The sequence below is a fragment of the Podarcis raffonei genome, chromosome 8 (genome assembly GCF_027172205.1).
Source record: "Podarcis raffonei isolate rPodRaf1 chromosome 8, rPodRaf1.pri, whole genome shotgun sequence".
Lineage (NCBI taxonomy): Eukaryota > Metazoa > Chordata > Lepidosauria > Squamata > Lacertidae > Podarcis > Podarcis raffonei.
The window spans coordinates 81,608,306-81,620,741 of NC_070609.1; the positions used below are offsets into that span (position 1 = coordinate 81,608,306).

Below are 12,436 nucleotides of genomic sequence, written 5' to 3' on the forward strand. Positions count from 1 at the left end.
CCCCCCCGTCAGCTGCACACAGCACACCAAAGACTGGAATGTCTTGTATTTTTTAATAAAGTTTGTAATCCAATGGACACACAAAACAAAACGGCGCTGAGAAAACATTTCCATAAATTAATTGTTAGGACAAGGACAGGAGGAGGAGGAGGAGGAGGAGATAAAAAGTCTGTACAAGTGTATAACACTTCCACATGTGAAGGAACAGGGAGAGGCGGGGAGGAGGCGGCAATGTCTAAATGAAGCACACTTACAAATGAGTGACAAATACAAAGTCTGAGTATGAAAATAAGATTTTCTCTGAAAACACATTTTTTGGCACAGATTAAAAAAAAGTATGTTGTGGGGATCAGATTTCTTTTTAAAGTCAGTATTATATATTTATATATATATATATATTATATATATATATATATTTCTATGTACACACACCCACAGAGTCCTGCATATCCCACCAGGAAGGAAAATAGTTCTCTCCCTTTTGTGTTTTGCTTTGCTTCAGTGTAAACTGTACATCCCAGATGATGGAGGAGGAAGAGGAGGCAACTGCAGCATTGGGGGAGGGGGGCAGCGCGCGGGGTCATCCGGGAGAAGGAGTGGGGAGACACATCGTGAAATGCTCCTTGACCCGCAGACTGGAGCGGAAGTTCCCAGGTCCTGCGTTTTCTGAGTCCACAACGCAAGTTCGTGCGTGTATTGAGACATCCACCCTGAACGCCACAACAAATCTTTAACTGTGCAAAGGTCCAAAGTCACTGATTTAGTGCAAAGGCAGTTCTGGTTCCTCCTCCTTTTTTTGTTTTTAAGTTATTTCGTAAGTTAAAAAAAATAGCCTTCCTTTCATTCCCCCCCCAAGGAGGCACCAGCTCCCAGGACCAGTCTGCCTCGTTGAAGTGCCTCAGGTGTCCGTCTTCACTAGAGCAATATGTAAACATACAAGGTAGAATGGCGGCCACTACAAAGCCAGAGTTTTGGGCAGGAGGGTCCAATCCCTTCCGTCCATCCTCCCTTCCTTCGTCATTCACTGTCTCTCTGTTTTTGCTGTAGGGCCTTGGAGAAAGAAGTCCGTAACTGTAAGCCACTCAGACCGATGCAATGACAATCATCAGGTGAGGAGAGATGTTTGAGATACTGGCGAGGAGGTCTGGGGCGAGGCGGGAGAGGTGACTCTCGGAGAACTCACAGGGTGGGAAGATCTGTAGGACGTAGGCAGGCTGGAATAGAGAAACACAAAGGAGAGGGAAGGGTGACCACACAAGCTCTCAATGGCCAACACATTCGCCCCAGGCAGGAGCACAAAGGGCAGACCCTCAGCCGCTTGCGCTGAAAGGCCTGGGCTCCTGTGATTCGAACTCAACAGGCTCCACCTTGCTGCTGCCTCACAAGTTCAGCTGTGACATCCCCAAAATAACAAAGCAAAGTTGGGGAGCGGGAGAGATGTGGTGGGGATGTCTCTCAAGCCTGCCTGGAAGAGCAGGTGTAGACAAGTCCCACTAAGTTCACACAGTGGTGAAGGAAATGCATTCTGCATATGCTCAGGCACTGCATTCTAACAGCAGCCAAATAAGTCCTCGCATTTAAACACATTATGGGGAGGAAACGAGCCCATCTTTCTCTCCCTTCCCCATACCTGGTTGGAGCCGGGGTTGGGAACGTTGATGATGCCAGCGGCTTGCTTGGCTTGCAGGTAGCTAATGAAGGCTGCCTTGAGCGACTCCGTCTGGTTCACAACATCCTCTTGGTCGCGTCCACAAGGCAAGGCCAGCAGCAGGCAATAGTCGCTCTCCACCTGGAAGGCAGGACAAGACCCCTGAAGAGCGCATCTCATGTGCACATGCTTTGCTGCCCCATCCCTGCATTCCCAAGGAACCAGCGCCATATATTCCAGGCGCCTGCAAAAGCACATCCATCAACACCTGACAGGTAATTTCATGTACATTGATGAACAACCCCTGCTTTCCCCACAGGACGCAGCCATGCAATGTGCAATTCTGTTGCAGACTGAACAGGCCTCTGAAGCCTGGTCTCGCAGACGCTTTGAGCGGCTGGAATCCAATGCAGACGTGCCAAGCGGACTCAGCGGGCGCAAGACCCTCCTCAGAAAGGAGCCTCTTGCTCCAGCCATTTACCATCATCCTGCGCGCCACGCCCTCCAACTGTGACGCTTCCAGCCTCATGCGCTGAGCAATCCTCAGGGGAGGTCCCCCTTCTGGGGCTGGCAGGGAGCGGTGTGCCAGGACGTTATTGCCGGAGACAAAGTGCAGCTGGACGGCCGCCGTGTCGTTCTTCAAGGCCAGGAGCCCCTGCCAGACAATGGGGTATTTCTGCAAATGGGGGGGGGGGGAGAGAGAGAACACTTCAGTTCGAATGGTGAAAGCAATGGAATAACTGCAAGGAAGCAGGGCAGAGTTGGAGGGGGCGACCTCAGGCCCAGCCACCAAATGCACCCCCAAAACCCATCGTGTTTTTGCCCAGCTGAAATGTATCCTTGCCCCATGCCTCTGGCCCTGCCCATTGGTGACATGCGGCCCCCAGGAAGTTGCCTGGAAGAGAATGCGGCCCTTGGACCGACAGGATTCCCCACCCCTGGAGGTTTCAACTAGTGCCTCACTGCCAGAGCCCAGCCTCTGTGGCCCACTCAGGACCCTCCTCCTTCACAACCAGCCCCTTGCTTCCTACTTGCACCCCCTTTCCCAACTGAGTGTTCATCACCAGGTCTCCCCCCGCCATCTGCACCCCTCCCCAACCTCCTGCCAACAATAATTCAATCAAAAGCCAGCACAGAAAACTCACGGTCAGCAGCTGGACCATGTCCACCGGTCTCTGGGAAACAGGATGAGGTGCAAGGTCTTGCTTGAGCACTGACTGGGGCTCGGGCCGGGAGAGGGGCAGCCCCGGAGGAGCCCCAGGCCCAGAGGTGGTTGGGATAAAGAGCGCCGGCTTCTGCACTGGGGCCTGATGTGGGGATGGGAGTTCCTGTTTGACAGAGATAGCGACGGGAGACGGGTAGGAGGTCTGGCCTGCGTCCGCCTGGCTGCGCTGAAGGTGCAAGTGGGGGTCGATCTGCTGGACGTGCCGGTTGACAGCCACTGGGTGGTGAGTGGGGTCTGGTCCTGCCGCCTGGGCTCCCTTGGGCTCCTGGGTGTGCTGGGGAGTCTTGCTATGAGCTGGCTGGCTGGGGTGGGTGTGTTCTCCTTCTGGCAGACCCTGAGAGGCACAAAGACAAGGGCGCATTGGAGGAGGAGGAAACACTGGTCTGGTCTTGCCTTCCTTGTGCCTGTGCTCTGAAAGAGGGCTCTGGCAGGCAGCAAACTCCAAAGTTCTCAGAAACACCACCACACCCTCTCCCCAGAAAAGCAAACTAGTGCAGGTTTATCATTCTAGATTTAAAAAACTTGTGGCTTCTATCCCTAGGGTCTCCAACAATGGCTCCTTCTCAAGGATGTCTGCATGCTCAGCCATAACCTGCCTCTGTGGCAGTGGTTCTGGTTTCCAGAGCAGCCTTCTCTGGTTTCTAGGACCCTGATTTCCAAGCCCCCACATCTGTCCCCACACAGCTACAAATTAAGGGCCACTGTAGGACCCCAAAAACACTCCCTGTGACCTGCTACCCTGTGCATCGAATGCTTGTGGTAGCTGCTGCTGGCACACTCCACTTCCTTCTGAGGTACATGCCTCCCAGCCATGCAAGAACTTGCCACACACATCCCAGCTGCATCAATCCCAAAATGTTTTTATACACAAGCCAAGAGCAGGCTTGGAAACTGGGAGGAGGGGTGGGAACGGAAGACAGAGGGAGGGGCTTGCTGGTGGCACTTCACTTCCTTGCCTTGGGCAGCCTGGAAGATGCACACCACCCTACTCCCAAGGCGGACGGGCAGGCAGAGCAACTCCCAGGCTGCGGAGAGGAAGGAATCAGATTCTGGGCACGTTAAAGAACAGGAGCCAATTCCCACCTGGGTCTCTTGCAGCAAACACAACAGCCAGTCTTGCAACACAGGGACCCCTAACCTTTTGGGGCCCAGGGGCACTTTTGATACTGTTGTGGGCACCACAAAATACCCATTTACAAAAGAAGGAAGGGTGATGCTCAGAATGCTTCCCTGACCCCAAAAGAACTAGATGGGGGAAACTCCACACACCTCAAAATAAAAACACAGCAGAGAGCCCCCCCCCCAACACACACACACACACGAGAGGCACGGGAGCCTTAGCACGCACCACGAGAGGAGTTTGAAGGTGCTGTGGTTCCCACAGCCAACATCAGGGACCTCAGTTAAAGAGGAACCCGCTTCACGATGGCATAAGCAGCTTGCATGAACAAGATTTTCTTTTTTGCACACATTTTAGCCCCAACTGAATTTTGCAGGCTGCATTTTTATCAATTACTATGACACCTTGACACATGGAACCTGGTCCACAAAAACTTATGATGCCATCCTAAACGCTGCTTGTCTCCAAGGCGGTACAAGACGCAGAAGCATCCCACCCATTGATCCCAGTGCTTTTGGCTTACCTGAGAGGGGGTCATACTCCGAGAAGGCAGCCCGATTGGCGATGCCCCGGAAAACTGAGGATGACCTAGCTGAGCCGCCGGGTGGTAGCTCCTCATGTCCCCGTAGACCGTCCTGTAATCGTGGAAGGAGGTGCCCCCCGGGTGCATGATCTGCACGCCGTGAGGGACGACAACTGGTTGCGTCAGAGGCAGTCCTGGCAGCTGGCCGCTGAGGAGGCGGGGCTCACTGTGGGGGGAGTGAGCCATCTTGACTTCAGAGGCCTTGGGTGCCTCTTTGCCTGACGGGAGAGTCTTTGTGGCGGGGGGCGTCTTCACAGACCTCCCTTCTGGCGTGCGGGACTGCCGGGTCTCGGGGTGGTGGTCGCCTCCCACTGCAGCCATGTGCGGGTGCATCATCATCCGCACGTCCCGGGGCACGTTGTACTGGTCGAGCCGAATGCCGGAGGGGTGCAAGCGGTAGTCTGGCTGCATGACGAGCACGTCCGACTGCACGGGGGCGGACCCGCGGCACACTGTGTGGTGGTAGTGCATCTCCTCTTCCGAGGAATGCTGGGAAGACAGAGGTGGCATGACGATCTCTCGGATGGGGGCTGGCTGCGGCGTGCTTGACCGCTGCGGCTGCAGAGCCGCCCTCGGGGAGTGAAGCGCTTCAGGACGGATGCTGTAAGGCATTCCTGGCAGAGGAGGGGTGTTCATCCTGACCTCCCCTTGCGAGAGGTGCCCCAGGGAGACCGTCTGGGTGACGCTGTGCGGGGGCATGATCACAGACTGCTCGGGGTGCATGCTGGAGATATATTGAGGCACCGGGATCCCAGGGCAAGGAGACCCCTGGATCCCTAGCATGGAGTTGTTCCCAGACAGGGCTGGGGAAGAAGGGCCGCCCGGATGACAAGCCCTTGGGAAGGGAGACGGAGAGTGCCCGCTTGTCCGTGGAGAGAGGGGCTCCTGCTTTGTGACCCCCAAGTGAGACACCACCCGCTCTGCTGGGGTGCTGGGCCCTGCACTCACATGATTGGCCTCTGGGTGAATCTTGCTAGACAAGGAGGGGTGATGAGGCCCAACCCCGGGGCTCAAGCTCGACGGCTGAAGAGTCTTGGTCTCCACTTTCAGGGCACCTGGGTCTGGAAGCTTTTTGTTGGTGGAAGAAGCAATGCTCTGTGGGAGCACCATCTGGTTGTGGACGAGGATGGATGGAGTGTTGGCAGACTGGGAAAGGACTTTGACTGGCCCCGACTGAGAAGTGGGCGCCTGGACAGAGAGGTGCAGGGGCTCCGATTTTTCCAGGCTGCCCCGTTCCTGCTTAATGGAGGAAAGTACAGGGGAAGGGCTGTACTGCTGAGCTCCCAGCACAAGGGACGATGGGGCTGAGACACTCCCGTACCCCGTTGGCGTCTGAGAGCCCTTTGGGATTGGCTGAGAGGGGCCAAGAGGCTCTTGCTTGATCTGGGACTTGGACACCGACTGCTGGAATTCAATGTCAACTGCACTTGCTGGGGGGATCTGGCTGATCTTTGCTGTGATCCGCTGCTGGCCTTCTGTCTTCTGCTGGGAATAGCTCAGGAGCACGATGCCTTCTGATGTGTTGACGCGAAGACCGGGGCTGGACCCTGTCTCCACCGGCCGATCTTCAATGACGGACATGGATCCCGGATGGAACCGGCTGTTGTCATTGGTACTTGGCCTCTGCTTGTATTTTGGCGAGAGGGCGTTGACTAGGCACGTCTGGGGCGCTTGCTTCACCAGAGTTATCCGCGGGGTTTCCTCGAGGTCAATGCTGTGGGGCATCCTGCTTATCACAGAAGTGGCCTTGGGAGCAATGACAGTGATGACCTTCTCTTTCTCGGTGAAAACTGGGGCCTCTGCAACTGGCGGCTCCAAAGCATTCATGGCTGGGACAGCTGGCTTGTCTTCTGATCCAGGCCGGACAACCTCTGCCGGAGGGTGTGGAGGATCTTCCTCTACCAAACGAGGTGAGCTCACAGGCTCGGCTATGGCAGTCGTGACATGCGTTGTTGATGCCACGCTGGTTGCAGAGACGTACTTGGGCTCCATCAATATTTTCCTCAGAGTGCTGGAATTTGTGTCTATATCCGATGCCTTTGTGTCAGGGGGGAGAGCCGGCGGTGGGGTGGAGCGGGCCCGGGCCTCCTCATGCTTCACAATCCACTCAGTCACCTTTGCTGTGCTGGAGTGAAGGGGGGCAGACCCAGCGGAGACTGGCTTTGCTGCAGCTGAAGATGGGGCTGCTGCTGGCAGAGGTGTATTGGGGGTGCCTGGTGGAGGAGTCACTGGAGCACTGTCAGCCCCCGGCTGTAGTTTGAAGGCGCTCTGGCTCACCTCTTCAACAGGAACCGACGGAGAGAGCAGGTCCACTGCTTTGGGCAGGGGGGTGCTGTCTGCCACAGGAGGTTCTGGAGAAGCCCCCTCCAGGGGTGCAGCCTTGCTGGCATCAGGGGGACCTGGCTGGGAAGCCAGAGGAGAGCTTTTCTCTTGACTCTCTTCTTTCGAGGCTCCTTCTGACTTCCCTTTAACCTCATTGGCCACTGGAGATTTGCTTTGTACTCGTTCGGGCTCAACAGTCCTCGGTTCTGCTGCTGTATCCCCTTTCTTGCTTGTGCTCCGCTTGCGCCTCGGCCGGGTGGTTTTCTGGCGGCCCCGTTCCTTCCGAGCCATGTCGGTCTCTTGCAAGGTTTCTGCTTCTTGTGCCGAATTGGAGGATTCGCTCACACTCACCTCCGCCTCTTTGGCAGAGTCTGCCTCTGGGGTAGTGCCAGGGCCTGGTGGGGCAGGCGGCTCAACCGAAGTGGCTTCTGACTCCAAGATATTGCTCACGGCTTGATCAGTTTCAGGCTCCATCTCTTCTCGTGCGGGTGGCAGCACCAACGGTTCTGCGGGCATTTCCGATTCAGATTCGGTAGGATACGTTGGCGGAGCAGGGAAACTTTCGGCCTCTCCAGAGATGTCATAGATGATGGAGCCAATGGCAGCCGCGAGTTCTGTTTCGCTGGCCTGATGAGCAGGCTTGTCCCCGTCTTCCTCCGGGCGAACGTCTGACACTTCAGCCGCCTGTTCCTTGTAGGCTGCAATCGTCTGGCTTTCAGTGAGCTTTGCAATGTTCTCCACGGCCTGCTCCAATTCGATCTGCTTGGCCAGCTGGTCTGCTTCAGGAGACTGTGTCGGCTCACAAGCCAGATCTTTCTCTGCTTCCTGGAAGGGGTCTTCTGCCTCTGTCTTTATGAAATGGGGTGACAATTTGTCTTCCTTCCGGGGACTTTTGTTCTTGGGGGACGATGCCGGCACAGGCTCCGTGTCCTCTTCGCTGGGCCGCAAAGCACCTTTGACTTCATCCACATTAAGCCGGATTTCAACGCTTTTCAAGCTCTTCATCAAGGAGGCTTTATCGACGGCCTTGACGTTCCTGGATCTTCCACGTTTGGACTTTGGAGTTCTCTCAGAGACAGGCTTTCTTTCCACAATCTCAATGGTGCAGGCTTCGGGGACATTTTTCTCCAGCTCGACTTCTTTCCTCTCTCGCTTCTGGTCACTCAGAAGAGGCTCTTTCTCCACCTTGGGTTTGTTACCGTTTTCACTTCCATTCGAGCCTTGGCCAGAGAGGTCAGGGAGCTCTTCTGGCTCCACCAAATTCTCAGCCTTCGACTCGTTCTTCCCCCCTTTCTTGGCTTGAGGAGTGCTGGCTGCTGGAGAGTGGCTGTGTGCCAGCTTCTGGGATCGAGGTGACCTCCACCCCTCCACGGGTTTCGGGACTTCCACCATCTCTTTTGATTCTGCTTCTTCTACCTCTGGGTGAGCTGGTTCAACCTTCACGGGAGAGACTTCCTCCTCAGGCTTGCGGCGGGATTTGGGAGGCCTGCCTCTTCTTGGAGGGGTTGGAGTCAAGGCAGAGTCTGGTGGCTCCCTTTCAACCCTTTTCCTAGTAGATCTGGTGACCTCCAGAGTATCCTTCATAGGCGATGGGCCTTCGTGGTCCCCTGTGGTGGCATAAACTGACCGCACATTCCTGCGCCTTGTCCTGCCCACTGGCAAGCTAGGCTCTGGGTTTTCCGGCTCTGGTGCAGCGCTTGGAGATTTAGCAGCGTTTCTCGAAACCTTCTCTGTTTCCACCTTCAGTGCTTCCCCACGGGGAGAGCCCGACCTTTTAAGTTTCTCGCGGTCAATCCTTTCACTCTTCCTTGTGACAGGCTTCTCTGCAACGTTTGCAACCGACGTCTGGACAGGGTTTTTGGAACGTTTATTCTTGTTCGGCTTCTTGTCTTTGATGACAACAAGTGGTTCGGCTTCCATCTCCGTGTCGGAGACTGGAGGCAGGACCTCCACAGCTGGCTCTGCTTTCTGCCCTGCACCAGCCTCAGAGTTCAGAGATGGGGAAACATGTTCTTCTTTCAGCTCAGGCAGTTCCTCAGACCTGGCTGCTGGTTCGAGTGGTGGTGGTGGTGGGATTGTTTCAGGTTCTGGATCTGTGCAGATGTCCGCTTGAGAGAAGGAAGATCCGGGCGTGGGTGGCTTTGTGTCCAAATAGGAAGGGTGCACTAGGGATACCGAGTCTTCCTCAGGAGGAGTTGCTGCAGAAAGAGCAGGGTCCTTGTTGCTGTCTATTCCTGGCGGTGCTTCCATATGCTCAGGTGGTTCAGTTTTGACAGCAGCAAGGAGTTCTGGAAGAGGCTTTGGTTCTTCAGCCACAGGACCAAGTTCAGGCAGAGGCTTCTCTTCTCTCAAAGAGGGCGCAATGACCGGCAACTTCTCATTCGTGACCTTTTCCGGCATGGCTGGCCCTGGTTCTTGGAGTACAAGAGCAGCTGGAAATGGCCCAACTGAAAGCAGATGCTTATGCTCTGCCACTTTTTCCTCAGGCGCAGCTGCTTCTGGGCTTTTGGGCTGACTCTCCTTCTCCTCCTGCTTTTCTGCTTCTTTGGGCTTCTGGTCTTTCTCCTTTTCTTTTTGTTGCATTCTTGTGAGCTCCACAAACCTGCTGTGGAAGAGAACCACTGGCTCTGGCACAAAGTCTGACATGCCAATGTTCCCATCCAGGGATGCCTGCCGGCCGTACAATCTACCAGAGAGGAAGTCAAGGTCTTCGTCTTTCCTTTCCAAGTGTTGCAGGCGCTTTGAGTCCTGCTCAAAGATGGAGCTGTGCAGGAAGCGCGAGGCAAAGAGCTCCTGCCTCTCTTGCTCATCCTCCTTGTGGTCTTCCTTCTTATCATCCAGCTTCCCTTCAGAATCGGTTCGGATTTTCTTCTTTTTCATATACCACGAGGGGATAGGCCTTGGAGCAGAATCCACTTTCTCTTTGCCCTTGTTGTTCCTAAAATTAGCAAATCTCGAGTCCCAATCAAGGAAAGACCAGTTCTCTTCTCTGGAGGATGAGAGAGATTTGGCTCTCTCAAGCAAGGCCTTTGTGTCGGGAGTGATTGTCTTGTCCAATGCAAAGGAATAAAACTTGTTCCTTTCCAAAGAGGTTGGCAGCCTCTCCTCTCGATCACGAAGTTTCTCTTCCCTGTCCCGTAATAAAAAAGACAACCTGGAGCTCTCCAGCAACGAAGGGGTTTTTGGAGAATGGGCTTTATTATCGCCGTCATCGTCAGAGTCCGAAGGCACCTCTCCTGGCTCCAGATCCCGTATTGACCGCTTCCTTATGCCATCTCTCTTGACAATGCTGCTTGGGAAGGTGATGTCCACCCTCCCGGGCTCTTGCTTCACTTGGGACTCCCATCGGTTCAATTCCTCCTCACAACTCACAGAAGATAATTTTATTTTAGCCATTTCTACCATCTGCTCTCTTCGACTGGAGTCGTAGGGGTTAAATTTCAAAGAATCCTCCCTTACAGCCACATTAGAATATGGAGGACCCTTTTCATCCATTTTAGGTGACTCTTTGGTTTCTTTCACAGGCACCAGCCTCGGGGACTCCAGCATCTCTTCTTCCTCATGGAAAGGGAAGGGCCTGAGGCTAGGGGAACAGGCCGTCCTTTCGGAGTCCTCACTCACCTGCCGAGAGCTCCTGTAGTTTCTCTCTCTCTTTGTGCTAATTTCAAAGTCGAAAGCGTCAGAGGATTTCTTCCGCTTGCTGGGAGGAGAGTCGTCTGTCACATCTTGCGGGGGTTTCCCCACTTCATGCACCAGGCTACGCCTCTCATACTCATCAAGATCTTTCTTTGGGCTGCCAAACTTCTCGTGCTTTGCAATTTCCATTTCCATTTGCTGCTTCAACCTGCGACTCAGCTCCATTTGCTTCCGATAACTCTGTGTGTGATCAATGTCAATGGGAATCTTCTCCTCAATATCGGATGATGGAAGCTTCTCTTGAGCTAGCTTGTGGTCGGGCACTTCTTCGGGAAGACTGCAGTAGGTTTTCCATGTGTCCTCTCGCTCAGTTCCTTGGTCATCTAACAGCTGTGTATGCTTGTGCTGCAATTTGATGGAGTTGATCTTCCTTACAGGGATCTCAGGGGCTTCCCCAGGTTCCTCAAGTAGCTCCCCTAGTCTAGCCTGCAGCTCTAAACTGGGCCGTAAACCAATCCCCAGAGAAATACTGGCTGGCTCTTGAGCTTCTTTGGGGCTGGTCACTGAGGCAAGCCTTTCCAGCTTGGTTTTCTTGGATTCCCTTTTAAGAGTCTCTTTCCTCAAGGGCTTTCTCTCAGATTCACTACTTGTTAACTCAATCTGCTTTTTCAAAACCACACGCGCTTCCTCCTCCTCCTGACTACTCCTTTTAAAGTCCATTTTTTGCTTATCTGGCTTGAGGTTTGCATCCGCAAAGCGTCTTCTGCGAGCTTCCAGCTTTTCTAGATCTACTGGGTTAGTCACTTCACTAGGCAGCTCTGCCTTCAGGTGCTTCTTAGGCTTCAGCTTTGCATCCTTTTCAACCACTTCGATGTGACTGGCAAGCACCTTCTCTTTTGGCACTTTCACTCGGGCGGGTTCAAGTTTCAGCTGCTCTGACTTGGTTTGGTCTGCCTGAGAAATCTGCATTTTTTGTTCAAGCAAAGGAGACTTGAGCGTGTCGTTTTCTTGCTTCCCACGCAGCTTTTCCAAAGCAGGCTGTTCGATTACTTTCCCTTCCTTTTCCTTGACTCGTGTTAACACGACACATGGCATCAGCTCCAGACGGTTCTTCGCAGCTCCTTCTTTATCTGCTCTCTCCCGACTCCCTTTGCTGCTGCCTTTGACCTTCTCAGGGGTGGGCTCCCGTTCGGTTTCTGGGTCTGTTTCCGACGACTGAGAGCTGGGAGAATGATTTTTGGCCCTCCGTTTCTGCTTCTCCGCTTTATCCTTTTCAAGTTTTTCTGGTTTCTCCTTCCTTACCAGGCGCTTGTCTTTGTCCGTTCTCTCTTGCTCAAAGGCCCGCTCTTTTTCGGGCTTCTCGCTTTTTGTGTAGCGCTCGAGGCGGGCTTTGTCCAGCTTGTCATAGCGGGGTGGGGAGAGGGAGCTGCAGCTGCCGCTCCGCTCCGAGGACCGGCTGTAGATTCTCCGCTCAGAATCGCTCTGCAGCCTCTCTGATTGGGATGGAGATGCTCCAGGGCTTTGGGGCCGTCGGGAGTGAGCTGGGCTCTGGCTCCTTTCAATGGGCCTCCTTTCATGGTCCCGGTCCCGGTCTGATTCAAATCGCTCCCGCTCCCGTTGCCTGTAACTATACTCTCTTATGTCTTGCTCGTAAGGGTCACCCCTGTAATCTCTGTATTCCCGCGGGTCGTCGTAATACCGTGGGTCGTAATACTCTGCTTGGTAAGGATCCCAGTCAGCATAAAACTCCCTGCTACGGGCTGGATATTCTCTCCGAGGATCTTCTGGATATGTTCCTGGGGTGCGAACAGCCTCATAGTAGGTACGGTCAGCAGCATAGTCGTAAGATCCTCTCCTTTCATCCCTGCCAAACCCAGGAACATAAAAAAGTCAGCTTCTCCC

At 54.1% G+C, this 12,436-nt stretch overlaps 1 protein-coding gene across 8 annotated transcripts in view; it reads right to left on the reverse strand.

The window, feature by feature from the left end:
- Positions 1-39: 39 nt before the first annotated feature.
- SPEN (spen family transcriptional repressor) overlaps positions 40-12,436 on the reverse strand; it is a 67,207-nt gene continuing 54,810 nt past the window's right edge. For all 8 annotated transcript variants that reach the window (XM_053401119.1, XM_053401118.1, XM_053401116.1 and 5 more), the window contains 5 exons: positions 4,517-12,398; positions 2,794-3,207; positions 2,130-2,324; positions 1,631-1,789; positions 40-1,214 (listed from right to left, as the gene is read on the reverse strand). In XM_053401119.1, the coding sequence (XP_053257094.1) occupies positions 1,083-1,214; positions 1,631-1,789; positions 2,130-2,324; positions 2,794-3,207; positions 4,517-12,398 (8,782 nt within the window). In that variant the 3' untranslated portion in view covers positions 40-1,082. The remainder of the gene's footprint in view (positions 1,215-1,630; positions 1,790-2,129; positions 2,325-2,793; positions 3,208-4,516; positions 12,399-12,436) is intronic.